We start from the raw sequence: 22,969 nt of genomic DNA on the forward strand, positions 1-22,969 counted from the left end.
TCCTGTGATAAACTTCACACACACACACACACACACACACACACACCCACACACACACCTTTTTTTTTAATGTTGCTGGACTCTTTTGTTTGCTAATGCAGTAGTGGGCTTTTGCAACCTCATTTGCATGTAAGCCCATTTGGTTTGGTTTCATTTTGATGTTGTCCTTATACATTTTATTGTAATTTCACATTAATTTTATTAAAACAATTGCAGTCAAAATTTTTATACCTTTGAAGAGTATGAAAAAAGTGGAATTATTTGCACTTTCAAGATCTGGTGGCAATTCTTTGCGAAATTGTAAGGCCAGGGCTACTTTTTTTTTTTTAATTGGTTGTTTTTGACACAGGGTCTCCCGTAGCCTCAGCTGGCCTAGAACTTGCTACCTAGACCAGGCTGGCCTTGATCTCACAGAGATTGGCCTGCCTCTGCCTCCTGAGTGAGTGCTGGGGTCCAAGGCATGCACCACCACACCGGGCACAGCAGGGCTTCTTGCAATGCAACTGTGACATCTTTTTACTATTTCTTGGTAGAAAGAGCTCTGTGGGGACGTTTTTACCCTTTTAGATCTCTTTTTAGGCAAATTATATTTTCTCTTTTACAAGTTTCCTCTCTCACTGTGTCCTTGTCTACTTTCTGTGAGTGCTGGGTCTTGTAGGCTTTCTGTGGGAGCTGCTGTGCCCTGATCATTGCCTTGGGTCAGGGCTGGTGAGCTCACCTCTGGTTTGCCCCTTTGTTCTTGTAGACGATAGTGCTCTTGGCTCCCATTCATAGTGCCTAGAGTTCCTAGATTAAATTCCACGTTCATAGTCTGACTTCCTTTAGTTTATTCAGCATCTGGTGTATGGCAAACACGCAGAGTAGAACATACTCCGAGCCTTGTTCTCACTGAGCTTGTATTTTAGTGGCTAGTGCCAGACAAGGAACAAATAAATCCACAGACACAAAAATATATAAGGTAGCAGAGCTATGAAGAAAATGAACAGGATTCCAGCGACCAGCGCTGGGTGGTGGGGGTGAGTGAGAGGGTTGTCAGATGGAGATGTGGATCACGTCCCATCAGGCGAGGTGCGGGAGGTAGGTTTGTAAGTGCACAGGTCCTGTGACCCTGTCGAGACCCTGTTGGTCAAGAACAGATATCAAGGGCAGCTTTGGTGTTGGACTCCAGAATTTAGCAAATGGATCTTTATTAAAACAAAAAAACTACTTCCTGTCTCTTATTTACAACAAATGAAAATAAATTCCATAGTCCTAGCACCAGATCCATCTTTGCTTACACTGACCTTGATTTTCCGTGTTTCCTCGTCCTATTGCCTTCTATACATTAAAAAGCAGGGTATAACATTTATAGAGTTTTCCAGATTTTTCTATTTTGAGGCCTTTTTCAGTACTGGTCTTTAGTACTTGGAACACCTGCCATCTCAAGTGAATCAGGATAGCGTGTTGTCTGTGTGACTTTATACGTCGGAGGGGACAGAAGTATGAGCCACTGAGAGGGATCGCATTTAGTTTTATTGTCATGCTGGGGATGGAACCCAGGGCCTCAGGCCTCACCCATACCGAAGCACTGTATCCCTGAGCTGCAGCCTCAGCCCTGTGTGCCGCTTCAACCTGTGGTGCGATGTGCCTTCTCCACTCAGTGACTTGGTAAAAGTTGGTGTTTTCTTCATTCCAGACGGGAACATTTAGAACACACGATGGTGAATATTTCTTAGAACCTGTCATGAAGGCAGACGGGAGCGAACATGAAGATGACCACAACAAGCCACACCTGATATACAGACAGGCGTTAAAGAGGAGTCTCTTTGAGCAGTCTCATGGACCTTGTGAAGTTTCAGGTAAACTATGACGTGAAGCCGTTCAGTTAAAGTGTAATGCCACTTAAGTCTTACTCGTTAGCATTTATAATTTTCCTTAAGTGTTTATTTTTAATTACTATTATTTCTGAGACAGAGTCTCCCTATAGCCCCAGCTGGCCTGGAACTCAACTATGTAGACCAGGTTGGCCTCTATCTCACAGAAATCCACCTGCCTCTGTCTCCCGAGTGCTGGGATTGAAGATGTGCCCCACCATGGCCACCTTATTTTTAATTTTTAATTGTCGAGAATTATAGATATCATCTCTGACGTGTGAAGAATGTTTGCATCTTGGAATGACTAAGTAAACGCTGAGTAACCATACCGCAGCTCTTTTTGTGGTGAAAACAGTATCTACTCTTAGCTGTTTTCAAGCGTTCAGTCCACTTTTGCTAACTACTGTCACCGTGTCGCACGCTAGCTATTTTGAATTTATTCCATATATAGATTCTGTCTTCTTTGACCGACATCTCCCCAAATCACGCCCGCTCCTTACAGCCACCACACCACCCTTTACTGTTTTATACTCCATGTATCTGTGAGATGTGCCACTTCTTAAATGATACTTTCAGAAGCTTTTCCTTTGTAAGGATCTGTTAGAGATTACTCATCTTTAGGTAATTTTTGTGACAGCGTCAGTGTTCATTTTTGCATGATTGTGACATTATGTGAGCAGTCTTCCCACCTGGTGCCACAGGTTTGTTTTCATTCTCTTAAAAACAGAAAGCCCTCAGAATACAGAAAACTTATGTTAAATGTATTAAAGCATCACGGATTTCTGTGCGGGATAAATTTGTTGCTAGTACAGTATTTTGCCTGTACTCCGTATACAAGCTGTTAAGAGTCATGTCCATGTACGCCATCATTATTCACATGGTGAGACACCCACAGCTGGTAGAGAAGACACCCACAAGTTATCATCAAAGTACAAAGCCCGGACAAAAGAGTGGGATTAGCAGGATTTATCTGGAATTGTAGGTATCCATAAGCCATAGCTGCGAGCACTACGATGCCATCTGTGTTGGGACGTAATGATTCGTGGGCCTTTGAAGGTTCTCTCTGGGAACGCACCCCTTAACCTTGGCTATTGTATGAGTGCCGTTTGGAGTGGTTCTCACTGCATCCAAGGCTGTGTTTTAAATCTATTGACATAATAGATGCTTTTCTTACGCTTTTAATATGGGCATAAGGGTTTTATTTTTATGGCTTCAAAGAAAACACAAATGGGTACAGCTTCACAATAGGACGCTGCAGAAGGCAGCTTATGTCTGGTCTGACCCACCATTCAGGAGCAGCTTGTTTAATGACTTGTTTAGCTTCTGAAGAAGAAAACCACCAAGGAGACACTCTGATTGAGTAAATGTTTCGCATAATGGCATGCGGCTCCACATTCAGCCACCCTGTTCATTATAGGCAGGAGAATGCTTCAGAAAGCCTCAGTTCTTTGGTTTAAGAGGTTTTTCGTGCTAAAGACATCTGATAAAATTACAGATTGAAAGCAAATGGAAAACTGTGGGTTTTAGATTTTCATTAATTATAATATATATTTTTGTATAATACTTACCAAAATATAAAGCCATGGCATCCATTCTTTTGGATAATTAAATTCCCCCAATTTTACATATAATTAACACATACCTTTTTATCGTTAATAAAAGCAATAAATTAATGGACTAAAATTATTAGTGACTAATTATCATTTTGCTAATAAAAGTGATGAGTTGTGAATGTAATTAATGAAATGTTATCCAAGGTGTTTTTTCCTTCCCAGTTCACACATTGTTTAGAAATTCTTGTACCAACTTCACATATTCTAATCATTACACCTTCAAGAGACTTTCTTAAAGAGGTGAGCTACAGATTTAGCACATGGTCCAGCACAAATGGAAAGGGAAAAGTAACTTTTCATATTTCTAAGGATGGTTTTAGTTCATTTCAAATCTAAAATGTTATAATTGATAATGGCTTTGGCCTTGATGAATTAGATCACATTGTTTCCAAGGTCATACTTCACTGTGTACGTTGAGGCCATAGAAATGAAATTTGTTGGCTGATCCTAGCCATTTAGGATACCAGGCTTTCAGGTACAGACATGGTCTACGTCCAGTTCCATGGAACCAGCAAAGCAAACAAAAAGAAACACAAAAGTGAGCAGACACCAAACAAAAACCACCGATAGTGCCACCAAAACTAAACAAAAAACTCTAAATCCCACGGTAGATAATCGATAGCTAATTATTCTGTTTCTTTTAATGTAGTTCTTTTCTTTAAAAACTATTTTGGATCTTTTAACTATTCATATGTATGTCTCTGAGGAATGTGCTCATGTGTGCAAGTGCCTGTGGGGGCCAGCAGAGGGCGTCCGATCCCTAGAGCTGCAGGTGTGAGCCCATCATGGATGCTGCAAACTAAACTCAGGTCTTCTGCAAGAGCAGTTCTTGCTCTTAACCACTGAGCCGTCTCTCCAGCTCCAAGGGTGTTAACCTTATTTTACACCTCAGTTATAGAGGGAGGCAAAGAGACAGGAGGCACATGGGCCTTTCCATTTAAAAATAATGTAAACTTAGACCTCTCCTTACTGTTATCAACTCTATGCTCGCTCTGTCAACTCTGCTCCTCTTCGTTGGGGAAGTTCATTTCTTGTACAACTCTAGAGCAAGCCCTGTGGTTAGCTTCTTGAGCATGTGGAAGAGATTGCCTCTGTGTCACTAACTGTCTTGAAGCATACAGCAGAGGAACTAAAATTTTCTTGCTGTGTGCAGGGTCAGTAAGAGTAATTTGGGAGTTTCCTTGGCTGCTGCTTTTCTTTCAGGGGCACTAGGTGACAGAACAGCGCTGGGTAGGTTTTGAAACTTTGTCCTTAGTAGACCTATAAACCTTTGTTGCTGTCTTGGCTCAGTTCTGTTCTGTGCTGCAAGGAGGATTAACCCTCACATTTTCATGAATGTGACTAGCTAGTTCCTTCTTTCAGTCTTCTAAGAGGCAGCATTTTCCACTGTGAGCTGGTGCTAAATTCTCCGCATTCTCTATGGGTTACCACATGCGACCTTTAGAAGAGTCATGTGATGTGGTGTTCAGTTGTAAAATCCTATATTGAGGAAATCTGAATTCATTTCTTTGTTATGCTATTCGGCTGGTGACTGTTGAAATTTCACTAACCCTGTATCACAAGTCTGTGCTTTTTAAAATGTGCACCGTAATAGTGACTGATTCATGGATTCAAGATCAATGATGTAATCCCTCTTTTATACTTCATCTTCTAGCTAGCCAAGGGCAAGTTCACAGTCTTCTGCACATGTATTACCAACAGATGAGGATTCATTTATGTACTTGTGGAACTCTTCTTGTATGTAAAAATGTACAAACTACAATCTGTAGCTCTTAAAGCGGTGATTGAGATCTCTAATCATGAGAATCTTAGAAGCCTGTTGATTTTCACCGTCTATGCTGTGGAATACCCTTGATCTTTAAAAGTAATCGTGTCCCAGCTCTATTTTATTAGCTGTGTTATCATGGCCTGTGTGTTTACTCTTCTTTTAACTCATCTCCCTCATTTGTAAAATGAGTACGGTCATAGTGCCTATCTCACAGAGTGTTCTTGTTAATATTAAGAAGGCTAACATAGTGTGTGTATACCAGCACTGGGTATATAATAGACACTTAGTAAATGTGTGTGTTCTTATTATGGATAGCACTCACAGGACAGCGCCATAGCACGGTAACACAGTCCATGTGGCAGATCGAGTTTAAACAGGAAGACGTGGTTCCAACATCTGATATGGCCATGCTTCGTTTCAAGGCATTCTGAATTCTTCAAACTGTGGCCTATTGAACAAGTAATTTCAAATATTGATTAAACTGGATTAAACATTGGTTTTATGCCCTCACTTAATGGCTGTGTGCTTTTGGAGAATTGTGAAGTATTTTTTTTTTAACCAGGTACAGATTATTCTCCTTCTAGCCTGTGTACAGATAGCAGAATCAGGTTTGCTATTAGGATTGCCAAAAGCCATGGTGTCTGTCTTTGGATTGATGCGCTTGTGTTTCACATTAGTATTTTCATATCCTGAGGCTCTAGCCTGCAAAGCTCTTTGGTCTGGTTCCTCTTGTACTCCCTTCTGACACTTCCCTTCCTCTTTATCGCTTATCTCCCACCTGTTATCCTTTGTGTTCTATCTAATCTTTTTTCTACTTCCAGAAAACATTACTGAGCTTAGAAGAAGGTGCTGCCACAGTGTTCTCCATCTTTAGGGAATTTGCAGCTAGGTGAGATGGTGGCACTTTGTGGGGAGCTGATGACAGGAAAGACACAGACTAAGAGCTCCTGTGGAGAACTTCTAATGAGAGTTCCCTTGGTCTCATCCCAAACGAGGATGAAATGAGAGAGACTTTTTAAAAGTGAATCTTGAATTTAAAGATGAACAGGAAGTGCACTTAAGTGAAGAAGGCAGGATCTCTTAGGCCTTTGTATCTAATTTTGCGTTTTTGATTCTAATAAAAATTCTAAGGTGAGAATAGACCTAAGTGGGTTTAGAGGCAGTATCACGGTTTTCAAGACTAATACATAGGATGCATTTGAAGGAGAAATGACAGGATTGGATGGCCAGAACTTAGGATGAGGGCAGGCAAGACAGCGCAGTGGCGGCGTACAGTAAGTGGTGACTGAGTTTTGGGGATTGGGAAGCTGCTGGTGACATCCATAGAAATCAGACACTGGTCACTGGGGAAGGAAATGATGAGTGTGGGGTAACAGTCAGACATTTAAGTAGAAATATGAACTCTAAGCACATTGTAAACTGCTCAAAATTCTTGTCATTTACATTCTCGTGACTGTTACTTTAAAACATTATCCTTGAGTCATAACACTGTGCTATGCATTGCTATTGCTCGTGTAAATTTTAAATATTTTATATTTTAGTAAGTTACAAGTTACCTTCTAGTTTGGTTTGGTCTAAATTAGTTCTGAGTTATAATACCCTTACTATTAATAAAGGATAAGAATCATTTTTAGTCTTTGACTTGATGGAACAGAAATAGAAAGGGAAGCTGAGAGGTGGTGTAACTGAACTGATAGGGGTGCGTTGATATTTTGGGACTGAGTCTCATATAGCCCAGGCTGGTCTCAAATTTGCTGTGTAACTGAAGATAGTCTTGAACTGCTGATCCTTCTGGCCCTGTCTCCCAAGTCCTGAGATAACAGGCATGAGCCACCATGCTGGGTGGCAAATGTGCTTTGAATAATGGCCGTTTATGTAAGGTATTTACAAAGGTCACTTTATCATCATTAGTTACGCTGTTTATGTCTAAATACCAAGAAAAAGTAATGAAATGTGTTTTATAGCTTGAAAAATACTAATAGATGACATTTTAAAATATGTTTTTAAAACTATTTTTATTTTATGTGTATGAGTGTATTGCCTGTGTGTGTGTAAGTGCATGACATATTCAGTGCCTGTGGAGGTCAGAAGAGGGTTCTGGATCCCCTGGAACTGGAGTTGTAGATGGTTGCTAGCCACCATGTGAGTGCTGGGAATCAAACCCAGGTCCTCTGCAAGAACAGTCAGTGCTCTTAGCCGCTGAGCCATCTCTCCAGCTCTGACATTTTTAAATATATTTTTATTGAGCTTTTATACAGTTTATATGACAGTTCTTAATAAAATTTAGATCCCCTCCCCCATCCATGCCCCCCAACCCCCCTACAGGGCCCCATGCATTCTGTCAAACATGTCAAATCTCATCCAGTCAAACATTTTATCCAGATGTCCCTCAGTGCAAGTCCACCAGCTGGAGTCTATTCATCCCACCTAGAAATCTTAAGAAAGGTCTACCCTGCCTCACCCAGCAGCAATCAGTGTCCAGCCATCCCCAGGTTAGGGCCAGCCCACCGCCCCTTTCCCTTGCTCCACTCTGGGCCCTTGTCTGATGGAGCTGGCATGGGTCCTGGGCTGGATGCCACTGTTGCAACGAGTCCACATGAGCAAGCTTCTGGTGGCCTGAAAGCCTCTTGTTTCCCTATGTTCATGGACCAACCCTGGCTTTATAATCTTTCCACCTCTTCTGCACTGTTCCCTGAGCCATGGGTGTGGTTCAATACAGGAGTCCTATCCAAGGACACACAGTCTTACTCTCTAAGACATAGCCAGTTGCGGCCTTCCGTGTGCATCGCACTCTGCTGCATAAAGAAGCTTTGCTGGTGGGAGCCAAGGGTTGCACCAGTATCCTCTCCATATCTGTTCCACTATGTTCCGTAAGCCTCAGGTATACCGGTTCCACTGTGGGCATGTCACCTGGGAATAGGCATCTCTCAGATGTGTATTCTCTGTGTAACCAGTTGTGGAACTCTGTAATAGCCTCCACCTGTTGCAAAAAGAAGCTTCGTTGAGGAGTGGTGTATGGTATACTTGTCTGTAAATATAAGGACCCGTATTTAGGATATGGCAAGAAATTTCATTCGGCTTAGAGATACGACAGATAAGATTTTTTCTAGGATCTCTGACCTCTTCAGCCATTTATATTTGGCTACAATTACAGTGCCACCCATTCAGAGGGCTTTAAGTTCAATTAGATAGCTGTTGATATTTCTCAGGGTTCCCAAGTCAACACATTTCCTTCTGACTTCCCACACCACTCACGATCCATTCATCTCCCCGCGCCCCGTCCCAACCCGCACTTTCCCCACCTCCCTCCTGGTGACACCTGTTCCCTACTCTCCCACTCTCGGGTTTTTCTTTCCCTTTATCTCCGTGTTTCCTTTTAATTTTCCTGGCTCCATCTGCTACATCAGGATATAGTCTCACATATAAGGGACTGGTGTTACGATCCACAAGTGAGGGAGAACACGCGTAGCTCGCTTTCCTTAGTGTGTGTTAATCAGTGTAACAGTTTCTTTCCATTTACCTGCAAGTTTCATAATTTTCATCTTTTCTAACTGCCGAATAGAACTCCATTGTGTAAATGTACCACATTTTCATTATCCACTCGTCAGGTGAAGGACATTTAGGATGCTTCCATTTCTTACAGGTAAATAGATATTTTAATAGATAATATTTCTTAATTATAATAGCAAAATGAACTTGTAATGGTTTAAAGGACAATGAAATGTTAAGGAAATTATTTAATTATTTTTCTGTCAGACTTTTATACCATACTGTCCAGTTTGACAAATGTTTACATTTGGGTTGTGTACTTCTATATGTTTTGACTTATTATATATAGTTTATTAACATGTATTTGTATATTTTGAGAATAATTTTCTAAAAATGAGATCAAGATTTAAACACCCCTAAAATTTCTACTTTTAAATGTATCAGAGACATCTTTCCATATCAAAACTCAATTTTTTATAGCTTTTCTACATTCTATTATTTATTTGTTTCTATACTCAAGATTGTTCATTTATGTAGTCTTAAATTTTACCTTTTGGCATTTTCAGTTATGAATACTTTTTATCTGTAAAATAAGAATTTAAAATTGGGAAAGCTGTCTTTTGCACATTTATTGTGTATTTCCCTTTACTATGTCATTGCTTTACACTGGTAAACGCTAGTGTGTGGCGACAGTGACAGCTTCTCTGTTGAGTTAGAGAAATTGGCCTGAGATTTCCCTCTCACTGAGCACTTGGTAGTCATGAGCTGCACTTCCGTGAACCCATGAGCCAACAAAATACAGGGCTTGGAGAACAATTAAACGGCCACAACATTCCAATTCATCATTTCGTTCACCTGTGTGTCTTCCTCTGAAGCACCTGTCACTGCAGTGCCCAGCTCTCCATCTCCCTGTTTTCTTTCTTAAAGTGGTATTAGTGTGTCCACATGTATTTTAAATGCATATGTTTAATTTTACCCACATTGATTCCTTTTCTCACTGTCTCCACGTGTTACAGTGGTAAGAGCCATTCCTGCTCATGTGGTATGAGCCTGTGAACTTTTATAACTTGTTCAATTATTTTGCCAGAGTTGTGTATTCTCTTAGGATTATTTCAGATGGCATACAATTGAACACTTGAGATATATATTGATAATGGTGTTTATTGTTAAATTGTATTTCTTTTTCTCTTTTTCTTTAAACTTCCTTTAGTGGTTTGAAAACACTTGGGAGCCGAATATCTAGATTTAAATTTGAAGGCTGCAACTTATTAGTTAACATAGAGCCACATTTTTTCAGCCCAACTCTAATAAGTCTTGGGTTTTCATAGACAAATTTAGGCCATTTACATTTATTATGATACACAACCACTGCTCTTCCACTTACTTGTTCTTGTCCCTGTCTCTCTTGCCAGCTTTGCCTGTGAGTTCCTCACCCTCTGTCTTTTGGAGAGTCCTCATTTGCTAACGAGATTAGCAGTAGTACAGATTTTATGTTATTTTTTAATGAGTTTATGTAAGTAAAATCACTTGATGTGTATTTGGCTTAGAGGAAGCACTTGTATGTGTTGGATGTTTTTTTGTGTTTCATGTTAACCTGTTGTTCTTTTTAAATTCCATTTCTTAGCTGGCTTTTTAAACTAATTGTGGCCTTTCCCTCGTTCAGCTGGAAGTTTACTGGACGTCTCTTTTTCTGTGGCAACATACCTATGTTAAATTTACATATATATCACTGTGTTGATATTTAAGAAAATAATAACTAAATGCTTTGTCTACTAAAGCTCATATTGTAAACAAGTCCTCGTTGAAACTTTCCAAGTGGATATGCTAGTTTTCACTGTTGTCTATAGTATATGAAAGTTTTGGACCCTGAGTTGTCTCTATTATATATTAATATTATACATTATGTCTTGGTATTGTCAGGCTTCTGTTTTCACTATAGCCATTTGAACAGGTATATAGGCACTTCTCACTGTTTTAAATTTGTACTGATGGGTACCAGACTTTACAGCACCTTTTCATACACGTGTGGCTGTTGGATTTTCCCCTTTATTATTTCCTTTTTAAGGCTCTTGTGATGGGGTCTAATTCTCTGTTTTCGCACTTTCTTTATTGTTGTTGCCAAATCTATTATTGTGAAAAATGTCTCCTTCTTCTAAGAGCTTTATATTCAGTGTTTCTTTTCAGTCTTTAGTTGATTCTGAGTTCAGTTTTGTATATTTAGTGATATTTGTAGCCCCACTGAGGACTGTGATTGCACGGGAGGGTTGGTTTCCAGGCTCCTTGTTCTCTTTCTTTCATTTCTGTACCTGCTATGAAGATTTCATGTGAATCTTCTTGTGAGTATATGTTTCCTAGTTAAGGATTTGCAATGCTGTAGGGTAGATACACATTTAACATGAAATTGCCAGATAGCTTTTCAGAGAAATTATGTCAGTACTTGGCATTATCAATTTTTAAAATGTTAGCCAGCCTGGTAGATAGAATTCTTATTTACTTTTGTCTCTTGGTTGAATTATTACTATTTTAAATATTTCATTTATGATTTTAAAAACAATTTCTTTTATTATTATTATTTATTATGCTCGCGGAGGTCAGAAGAGGCTGTCGGATCCCCTGGGACTGGAGTTACAGACAGTTGTTAGCTGCCATGTGGATGCTGGGAACCAAATTCATGTCCTCTGCAAGAGCAGCCAGTGTTCTTAACCGCTGAGCCATCTCTCCAGCCCCTGATTTTTATTTTTTATGTGTGTGAGTGTGTTGCCTACATGCATGTAAGTGCACTTGTGTCATGCAATGCCCGCAGAGGTTGAAGATGGTGTCTGATCCCCGGAACTGGAGTTAGGACAGTTGTTAGCTGCCACGTGGGTGCTAGGAATCAAACTCATGTTCCCTGCAAGAGCAACCAGTGCTCTTAACTGCTGATCCATCTCTCCAGCCCCTTGGTTGAATTATTGTTAAGGCAAGGTAATAACCTAAAATTTGATCCTTAACTGTGAATTTCTTTGTCTCCTCCCCCACTGTGTAAGCTTTAGGAGGTGCTGCTGGCTCCTCCCTTCCTAAGCCTCCCTGACATGCATAAACACTCAGTAAAAGTTTGTTTCAGACAACTGAAATAACGGAACAAATCAATTGAAATGTAATTACCTTCCAGATAACCCAGAGGTCTGTAGATTTCAGTTGTGTCTAAGATATTCTGCAGACCAGCAGCTGTTCACTGGTGATTCAGTGGAGGAGGCGCCAAGAGAAAAGTGTGGAACAGGTTTAGAGTGGGTAGCTGTGGTACATTTTCGGTATTTCCACTGAAAACCTTTTCAAACCTTAGGATACAGTAACACTGAAGGGCAGATAGTCTTAGCAACTCATCTGTGGAAAGGCTCTGACTGCTTCTTGTGACCATGTGATCCATTCATGTTTAAAATGAATTATTCCACTGATAAAATATATGCATTTATATATGCTTAATCATTATGATACACCAAAACTTGTTGACTGTTATTTGGTTTATGAACTATCCAAGCCTTTATATTTCTTTTTAACTGACTCCTTTGGTCCATTTTTCTGTTGAAAATAACTGCCACCAAACAATTGCAGGAAAAGTAGGAGGAGGCAATGAAAGGTGAGAGGAAGAGCGTGAGGAAAAGGAAGCAGACCACGTTGTGTTAGTCATGATTCCTTTTCTGTTAGCACCAACAGAATTAAATGCAGTTTCTACTCATAGTACTTAAAAGTGGTTCCTAAATTACAGTGCTTAATAATTTTACATAGACGCAAACAATAAATCGTCATTCATTTTATGTTATTAGCTATTGTACGATTTATAGCAGTTGACTTTCTGGTTATGAATTGCTTCTCATTGTGACATGGATTTTGGGGAATGCGTGGGTGCTGCTTTTACATACTGTGTAACGACAGTTTGTTTAATTCTGTATTTTATGAAATTTCAATAGCAAAATACGGTTGCTGGGCAATGAGATTAAATGCTACTAATGACTTAAGACCCAAGTTTGCCTACTGAGAAAAATGTAAGGACTTCTTCATTCTTACTTTCCACCCAGTGCTAAATAAATGTTCTATAATATTTCACTTACTCTTTTCACTTTATGTGTATGAGTGTGTTGCCTGCATTTGTGTAAGTGAACCCGTGTCATGCAGTGCCTGCGGAGGTTAGAAGAGGGCATTGGGTTCTCTGGAACTAGGGTTATTGGATGGTTGTTAGCCACCATGTGAGTGCTGGGAACTGAACCCAGGTCCTCTGCAAGAACAGCCGCTGCTCTTAACGGCTGAGCCATCTCTCCAGCCCCTAAATAAATGTTTTTGAATGATAAGATCTGTTAAAATAGGCTTAGATACAGTGTTGTTCATATAGCCCATGAGAATATGCACATTTTATGAATAGTGTATTGTTGAATGATAATGATAATGCCATGGAGTACTTCTTAAGTAACTATTTCTGCTTGTCTTTTTGTTGTTTCATATTGGGAGCAGATGTGTAAGTATTAAATATTTTGGCTATTCTATTTTTTTTAAGTTTTTATTTTTTTTTGTGTGTGTGTATGAGTGTATTGCATACATGTGTGTAAGAGCACCCATGTTGTGCAGTGCCTGTGGAGGTCAGAAGAGGGTGTTGGATCTCCTGGAACTGGGGTTATGGGCAATTGTTGACTGCCATGTGGTGCTGAGAATCAAAACTGGGTCTTCTGCAAGAGCAGCCAGTGTTCTTAATTGCTGAGCCATGTCTCCAGCCCTCGCTATTCTATTTTTTAAAGTACCCAATGAGATTCTTTTTAAAAAGATGCAATTTTTTTTTGGTCTTTTTGAGACAGGGTCTCCCTGTAGCCTCAGCTGTCCTGGAACTCACTATGTAGACCATGCTGGCCTTGAACTCACAGAGATCTGCCTGCCTCTGTCTCCTGAGTGCTGGGATTAAAGGTGTGTGCCACCACGCCTGGCTGCTGCATTCATTTTTAATTATGTGTATGTGGAGGGGTGTGTATGTGCACCTGAGTGGAGGCCAGAGGTATCAGATCCCCCAGGAGCAGCAGTCACAGCTGGTTGTGAGCCACTCAGTGTGGTTCCTGGGTATCGAACTCGGGTCCTCTGGAAGAGCAAGGAGTGCTCTTAACTGATGAGCCATCACCCCAGCCCTTGCCTGTTCTATTTTGTGCAATATGTTTAGTCAAACTCAACTGAATGACTCTATTGTATTCTCTTACCCTCTCAGAAAATCAGATAAAGAAAGCTGCCTTACCCGTCCATAACTTCAGCAGCATGAATGAAGATGTTACTGTAAAGAAGGAAGCTGTTTTCCAAGCAGAAGAAGAGAGAGGTCAGGTCCATTCTAGGAATAAACGTTTCTTGTCATATCCAAGATATGTAGAGGTTATGGTCACAGCTGACGCGAAGATGGTTCTCCACCACGGGCAGAATCTGCAGCACTACGTGCTAACACTAATGTCGATTGTAAGTGCTCAGTGGGATACTTTTATAGATTTATTTTACTGTTTTGTGCTTGTATGTGTGTGTGTGTCTGGGTATTTGTATACCAATCTGTATGGGTGCCTGTAGAGGACAGAAGAGGGAATCAGATCCTGTGGAGTTACAGGTGGTTGTGAGCTGCCCTGCTTGAGTGTTGAGACCCAAACTCAGGTAATCTCATAGAGCAGAAGCACTCTTAACCACTGACACATTTCTCTGGCCCCAACTTACAGGGTTCACTTAATGTTTTTCACATAGAATTTTAAAATATTTTTTTGGAGCTCAGTGGTTAAGAGCACTGGCTGCTCTTGCAGAAGACCTGGGCTTGTTTTCTAGCACCCACATGGTGGCTAACAGCCATCCGCAACTTCAGTTCCAGGGGAATCCTACACTCTCTTCTGACCTCTGAAGGCATTGCATGGCATGGTGTACTTCCACACATGCAGGCAAGACACTCATATACTCACACAAAAAAAGATTAAAAATTTTTTTAATGTTTTTTCCAAAATCTAGTAGTAAACAAGTTGTGTTTAGATGTAAACCAGGAATAGTATTTCACTGAAATTTAGTTTAGATGGGTGAATGCTCAGAATTCGATCGTGTTACTTGGGGCAACTTTCTAAACTGTTTGAGGATCTCTCGTCATGTACAGACCGTGCCGGAAGTATTCTTCCCTGGCCTTCTGCCCTCTAGGGACAGAGGTGATCCATACTGAATTGCTCTTTGAATCTGAATTTTAAAGTCCCACCCTGTTTCTGGATGGAGGGGAGACGGTACTATTTCAACTACCTTCTCCAAATCAGAAATTTTGGTGCATAATCTTTAGTTTATAAATAAATCACTAATAGAGCTATCTTAGGACTTGTGAACTCAGAGTCTTCGGTTTGATGTGGTGTCTCTGATGATCAGTGTGGTGCTGGTGTCCATAGATCTAGTGCAGTGAGGGACACTGTGTTTGTGGCAGCTCTCTCTCTGTATTGTATGTGCACAGAGGCATGCACGTGTCAGCACATCCCTCTTTGAGCATGTCTAGATTTAGGCCTGTGGTTTGGGAGTGTTCAGCACAATCTCCTCCTTGTATGGTACAGTTGTCCTGTTTAGTTGACAACGTGGTCACTTGCTTGTGCAGGTTCTGCCCTTCATGACTGAAAGTACCTCTATTCACATGAATGCAGTTCAGGACACTTTATTGAAAAACTTTGTCCAAGGACATTGTCTGTGTCTGTAGACAGAAGACAAAATTCCCCATTTAAAATACTTGTGACTTTTTGTTTTTTTTTGTGAGACAGGGTCTCCCTATATCCCCACTTGGCCTAGATCTTGCTGTATAGAACAGGCTGACCTTGATCTCATAGAGATCTGCCTGCCTTTGCTTCCTGAGTGCTGGGACTACAGGTATGCACCACTGTACCTGGCTTATTATGATTTTTGAAGATCCCAAGATCTTGTCATTTTTCTTGTGACACTTGGTCTTAAATTCCTGCAATTTTACCATGTTATATATCACCTAAATGTAGTACTTGGTACAAAATGGGCACCCAATTAATTATTGAAATGATGAACAAGTAGTTAAAATTGATAATTTTTATGAATATATCACATTGATAAAAGCAAAGATGACCTAAAATGCTTTTCTGAAATTGTATTATATAAACATTCATTTGTATATTTGAATTAAAAATTTTAAGTGATGTAGGGTATAGATATAAATTTATACTGATGATATATTTTACTTCTGAATCTAAAATAGTTATTTCACTATGTGTTTACCTGGATATGGGGTGAGGCTCACTCATTTTGAAGGATTTTGATGGGAACTAGGACAAGGGGGATGGCAGGTAACAAGTCAAACACCGCATCAATTATGTGAAACTCAACAGAAGTTTTATTAACAACATGAAACATATATAAAAATCAGTTATAAGCACAGTTGTCAGAAGGATGGACACTTTAAAGCCAGGGTTCCTTGAGGGTGAATCAGACGTTGTTACTTTATGAAACAACTTTTGCGTCCCGTTTGTCTTGAGGGTGCACACAGCATTTCCTTGGTCTACAGTCCCGGGGAGAGACGAGGGGCTTCAGTGATGCTGGTAGCTGCTCTGGGTTTAGTGTTCTTTCTGTTCTTTCCCAGGATGCAGGGTTGAGAGAGGGAACATCCCCCTCCGGGGTGCTGGGGTTAAAGCGAGCACCACCATGCTCAGCTTGCATTGTTGTTTTTTAAAACAGTGGAAACAGCTATATAAAGGGTGTAAGCAATGCAAAAGATGGAAGGAGACAGAGTAACAAGACTGGATTTCACTTGAAACTTTCTTAGTTTTAGCATTTAAGGTCTCAAGTCTTTGAAAATGTGAGTCCTGAGCAAACTAGGACAATTGACAATACTACGTGGAGCTTATCAAATCTAGTCCAGTGTGTTTTGTGTCTTTGAAGTCCATTCCCCAAAGAGCTCAAAAGCTGTAAGAGAGGTACTGTCTCAGCTTAAATGCCCACAGATGTCTCTAGGTGAAGAAGGGCTATTAAGTCTTCGACATTTTCTTCTAATTTCTTCAAAGGTACCAATTGCATTATTCAAACACAAACACTTGGTTTATTATTTTTCTTAACTTCCCAGACTCTGATTTTTCTTCTCTAGAAATTCAGTTGGATGTTTTACATTTTCTGTAGGGCAGAGGTGAAGGTACACAGGGACTGTGGAAGAGCAATAGAAAAATGATGGAAAGCTCTCGGTGCTGGGCATGGGAAAGGTCCAATATCAAGACCTGGGTGCTCAGGACCATATGTGGAGTCAAGACCACAGCTGTCCCTTGGGGGAGGTGGGAAGTCCATTCTTTAGAATCAGCCCTCCCAACACTAGAAACTGCAAGTGACACCCCTCCCCCATCCCCAGCATAAGTCTACCACAGAGGCAAAGCCACTACCATCTACAGACTTAGAGAGAGGGGGTTATGGGACGTTCAGCCACGCAGAGAAATTTGAACCTGCTGCCTGCCCATCATGGGGATGTCCTCCATCCTCCGATCTGCTCCACCATCAGCCACCACCAGCGGAGTGTGGAACCGTGATTCACAGTTGGGGATCACAGCTCCAACCTCACAGGAGAGGACCAGAGGGAATCACAGCACTGGGTCAGGAGGGGGAGTGAACCACAGCTCCAGCTCACAGGTGGTTCCATGGCTCCAGGTTCACGGGAGGGGACCATAGCTCAGCTCCAGCTCACAGGAAAGGCCCACAACTCCAGCTCATAGGAGGGGGCCACAGCTCTGGCTCATGGGAATGGGTTTTTAATGTTCTGAGCACAGAAATTTAGGAAAAAACATGACTTGACTTGAATACAATGGCAACTTATTTAAAGAAATGTTCAAAGTGATGAAAAAGTTTCTATGTGTTACATTCTACCTATATTAGGGGAAATAACTGAATTCAATAGTTAAAGAATTCAGTAAATAGGATTTATATATACAAAATTTAGAAAGTCATCAGCTCTCACCCATCCTGAACAAAGTAGAAAACTTATGTTATTTTTTGTTTCCAACAATTTAATAAGAAATAATAAGTGTGATTTAATTAATAGAGCTTAGTGGTTTCTACTAAGTGTCCTGAAACAACTTTTGGAGTTGTGGTATAATATATTTAGTCAAGGAAGTGTGCAATTAAATAGGTAAAGATTCTGTAGCATTTTTTTGATGTGTGGCTTTCTTTGTTTTACAGCCTTAATCATCTTTATACCCCCACCCCACTGACATCCTTCCATAGCCCCCCCACCACTGTTAAAGCCCACTGGATTGTCAGTGCCCCCAGCCGTCCCCCAAGTGCAAGTCTGTCCATTGAGTCTAGTCAGCCTATCTACAGTCCCTTGCTTTAAGAAGATCAGCTCTTCTTCATCTAGCAGCAATCAGTTGCCAGCATTCCTTCAGATAAGATTGAAGTCTGTTCTTCATTTTCCCAGTTCTATGCTGGGTTATTGTCTGCCTGAGTTTGCATGGGACTTGTATATGCTGACACCATTGCCAAAGAATTGTATGAGCAGGTTCCCAGGAGCTTGTAGGACTTTGTTTCCATATGGTCATGCACCTCCTCCCTGGCTCTTACAGTCTTTCCACCCCCTCTTCTGAGATGGTCCCTGAGCCTTGGGTGGGTGGAGTTTAATAAAGGGGTCCTGTCTAAGGACCAGCATTCAGCAGACTCTTGATCTCTACACTTTGACCATTTATGACCTTTTGTGTTCCTGGCCCTCTGCTGCATGAGGAGCTTCATTACTGAGAACTGATCCTTAGTGTCCTCTTCTTTATCCCTGTTCTGTGTTCCGTGAGCCTTAGGTGTAGAGGTTGCATTACAGATGTGTCCCTTAGGCTTGGGCAATTCATAGACAATGTCTGTGTGTGACCAGTTGTGATACTTGGTGGTAGTCTCTGACTGGTGAAAATGAGCTTCTTTGATGAGTGGTGCCTGGAATATTTGTCTGTAAATATAAGGATACATATTTTGCACATAGTAAGAAATCACATTAGCGATGTGACAGTCTTGGAGTTCTTTCCAAGATCTGTGACCTTTCCTGCCATGTGTATTAGGCTATGTTTATATTGCCGCATTGAGTTTCCTCCCTTTGAGTGGGCGTTTAGCCCAATTAGGTGGCTGTTGATTGCCCCCAAGATAAAAGTGCCACTACTGCACCAATGTCGTATGCTGTGCTGGCCACTGTGTGGTTATTTTGTCCCTGAGGTGAAGCATGAGGTTATTTTGGCATCTGCATGTGCATTTTAAGTGACTGGAAGCTGTGTCAGCTGGAGCAGTTTTTCCTGAGCATGTTTATTCTGCTGTTAAGTGAGGCGTCATTTAGTAAGTGTTAAATGCCAACTCCATGTTGGAGAGCTCCGCAGGGAACTCCTTACGTTTTCAGAAGTTTGCTTTGTCTGCTCCCTACTGCAGACCTAGTAATGTAAAGTCAACTCATTTGATGTTCCAGACATGAGGCTTACTTATTAAACTGTACTTATTATTAGAGTTATTATCAAGTAAAAATTTCATTTACGTACTTTTGCCATCATTTTTAATTCCTTGTGTCATTTTTTTTACTGTTGTCATTAAAGGTGGAGAACTTGCCGACCTCAGCACAGTACCGCTTTCTCTGTTGCCCTCTCCTCCCCTGCATTAACGTGGTGTCCTGTGCTTCCTTAATTCTTTGCACATATTCACTTTATAAACATGGGCCTGACATTTTAAAATTTAAAACAAAAAGATCTTTCTGAACAAGAGTAGTCTTCCTTGTAAATAAAATTGCTTCAAAGGGATCTCTTTTTTGGTCTTTTAAAGACAGGGTCTCCCTGTAGCCCCAGCTGTCCTGGAACTCACTATGTAGTCCAGGCTGGCCTTGAACTCACAGAGATCCACCTGCCTCTGCCTCCCAAGTGCTGGAATTAAAGGCGTGCACTACCACGCCCGGTGGGATCATATTTTTATAAATGACTTTGTACGTAAGGTGGCCTATATCTGAGCCATATGTGAATATTTGCCATCGCTCTGTACCAAAATTATTTTCAAAATGACTGGTAAATTAATAGAACATAGAACAAGTAATATGTTTCTTGCTTTGCTTTGAATATGTTTTGCCTAGAATTTTTCCTGAAGATATGAACAAGATGGTTCATACAATTTTTTCTTTACCTATCGCTAACTATCCATGAGGTATCATTTACTGTTTTTGGATGCCTGTGAAGTTAAACTACTTAAGGGAATAAACACTTAAAAATAAAAATATATACATTAATTCAAGAAAAATTCCAATTCCTGGCATGCTAAAGTAGAGTGATTATATAATGCGTGAAAATTTCATGTGATTGTGTGACGCAGGATGGTGCGTTAAGAGTCACCTGGCATTTAGTCTGGCGAGTCCTACTGTGTGTCATGGAGCTTTTGTCCTGTGACATGGTCCCCTGGCGGGGGAGACAGAGCACCAACGACATAGTGACATGAGTGCTGCAGATGATGCTCTGTCTCATGTGTTGTGTGCACATTAACTTGGCCAGTACTTGGTGAACATATTTCTTCTTTTAAAATTTTTATTTATTTTTCATTTTATGTGTATGAGTATTTTGCCTGCATGTTTGTACGTGTACCATGTGTGTCATCTTTCCAGTCCTGAAAATACTTCTTGAAGCCAACATTTCTTACACTGTGCAATAATTTTGTTCTTTGAAACAGATGTCCTTCCTGCCTTCTCCCAAGTTGCCTGGCAAATCCAGTACACAGGACCTTGTAACCAGTGGGTTCACCTTGGGTGAAATACTGAAACAAATGTACAAATAAAAAGATAAATCTAGAGTTGAACAACTTACTTGAAATTGTAATAGATACAGAATATCTAGATTCCGGCCCACATTGTTGTGTTCCATAGCCACAGAATGTGATGCGCCCGGACATCATTGGGAATAAACTGCAAGAGAATTTTGAAACAGTTTTGATAGCAAGACCTAATTGGAAAGAAGTTTAGGCAAAGGAGTGACAGAGTCAGAGCTCTACTGCACACTGCCTGGGTGGAGCTGGGTTCTGTGATTTGATATATCCTGACCTCAGGAGGATGTTGCAAACTAAACCGAACTTAGTGTTTTTAACCTTTAACTTCAAAGACTGTGAGTCAGGGGAGAGATCACGCTTTATTCACCTCTGTGTATCTAGGGAGGAGCCTGGTGTTTGACAAGCAGCAGATATTCAATAAAAACGAACAATGAAACAGCGAGACTCTTGGAGCCTTTGCTTTGAGCATGAGCATACTGTTGTCCTTGACCAACACGCCCGTCTGAGGAGTCACTTTGCACACTTCTGACCCCTTAGCCTTGGAGAGTCATTCTGAGGAATGTATTGTTATGGAATGTCATCCTTGTGTAAGTGTAGTAGCGTGTACTTATGAAAACTTAGATAGCATAGCTCTCTACACACCTGGGCCATATGGTGTGCATATATGATGCAGACTGTTGCTCCTAGGTCCGTGGTGAACAACATACGATTAGATCAAGCACAAGAGAAAATGGTGCGATCAGGAGATCCTTGATGTGCTGCCACTATACTGTGGCACACGGAAGCAGCTTGTCAGTGATACAAGGAACATCTAAAATAATGATTAGTGAGTCTGGTGGAGTAAAACCCCAGTCCCTGACATTGCTATTATCAGGTGCTAGGTAGGGTATATGATTGTGTGTGCTGTACTTTCCTATGACTGTCAGCACATTGGGTTTGTTTACGCCAGTGTCACCACAGATGTGTGCGTACCAACTCACAGTAGCTACAGCGTCAGTAGGTGACAGGAATTTTTTTTCAACTCCATTATAGTCTTGTATGATCCAGTTTGTAAGTGTAGTCCTTCATTGACAACGTTGTCATTACATGGCCCATGCCCCTGTATATGACGTGTCTTTTCCTGTGAAAAATATTCAGGTAGTTCTACAGCTATCAGCAGCTAGTAAGGGCAATTGCAATGGCTGTGTCCTGTAGTCCTTAGTCCCGATCTAAATGCCCTCTGTGTGCCATCTCATTTACTCCTCATGGAGCCTGATGAGTGGACTCACCATTTTGAGGCCGTGAGCGTGTCTGTCCACCAGCCACTGTGAGGAGCATTTTTCCTCATGATCTTTGCCTTCACGTATTTTAAATGTATATTGCTGAGGGAAGATATTTTAAGTCATGCTGTCAGAACACTGGATGTTTCCCAATTCTAGCATGCACAGCATCTATTCTCAGTACTGAACAGAAAATATTTTGTGGCTACACACCTTGTAGATGATATTATTCTGTTTGGGCTGTCATCTGTCCTTGGTGTGTTTAGGACAGTGCGTATAATAATTAGCCGTGAGACACATAATTGGGCTTAAACTCTTTTCTCTCTGGATACCAGGAATGTGTGTTCTCCTTGACACAGAAATCGTTACAACTCTCCTTGTTTTAGGAGGAGGACGCCTTTGTAGACACCTTTGAGGTGTGCCCTCACCTTGTAATTTGAGCTAGCAAAGCACTGTTGAAACAGGGTCAAAGAGTGACTGAAGTTAAAATACAGGTGTACAGTTTCTGTGGTAGATGCATTTTTAATTTTTTGAGAATTTCGTACATGAATACTGTATTTACATCACTTACACCCTCTTCCCCCTCCAATTCATCCTGCATCCTCTACCTATTCAATTTTGTGACCTATTTTTAAAATTATTATTACATTTACTGTTGCTTGTATATACATGTGTTTAGGGCTCACCACTTGGGATAGGATAACCTATCAGGGAGCTTGTTCCTAGAGAAAACTGATTCGCTCTTGGGAGCCGTTGGTTGCTGTAACTCCTCATCTAGAGGTGGGACCTTGTGAAATTCCCCCATCCACATTGGCCTGTCCACTGGTGTTGTCATGGTCTTGTTTAGGCAGCCATATTTTGAGATTTTGTCGGTGTGGCTTCCCTGTCATGTCTAGAAGACACTATTGATCAGCAGGCATCCTGGTCCTCTGGCTCTGACAGTCTTTCTGTCCCTTCTTCTATGGTGTTCTCCGAGCCTTAGGTGTAAGGGTTGCATTATTAATGCATCAGTTCAGATTGGGCACCCCACAATCATTTATTCTGTGTTTGACCAGATGTGAACCTCTGTAATAGTCTCCATCTGTTGCTAGAACAAACTTCTTTGATGAGTGATGAGAGCCACACTTACATCCAGTGATTCCAAGCTGGGAGCCACAGATAGGAGAGAACACGTGGCATTTGTCTTTGGTCTTGGTCCCCCTGCTCAGTATGATGTTTTCA

General features: G+C 40.9%; 1 protein-coding gene across 5 annotated transcripts in view; it reads left to right on the plus strand.

Moving 5' to 3' along the window:
- Positions 1–22,969, plus strand: part of Adamts20 (ADAM metallopeptidase with thrombospondin type 1 motif 20) — a 158,875-nt gene that overhangs the window by 18,844 nt on the left and 117,062 nt on the right. For all 5 annotated transcript variants that reach the window (XR_003848439.1, XM_008826600.2, XM_029560348.1 and 2 more), the window contains exons 3-4: positions 1,676–1,838; positions 13,945–14,183. Coding sequence is in view for 4 of the 5 variants with exons in the window: in XM_008826600.2 (XP_008824822.1) it covers positions 1,676–1,838; positions 13,945–14,183 (402 nt within the window). In the remaining variant the exon portion in view is untranslated. The remainder of the gene's footprint in view (positions 1–1,675; positions 1,839–13,944; positions 14,184–22,969) is intronic.

This window comes from Nannospalax galili, unplaced genomic scaffold, assembly GCF_000622305.1.
Source record: "Nannospalax galili isolate Female #2095 unplaced genomic scaffold, S.galili_v1.0 scaffold232, whole genome shotgun sequence".
Classification (NCBI taxonomy): domain Eukaryota; kingdom Metazoa; phylum Chordata; class Mammalia; order Rodentia; family Spalacidae; genus Nannospalax; species Nannospalax galili.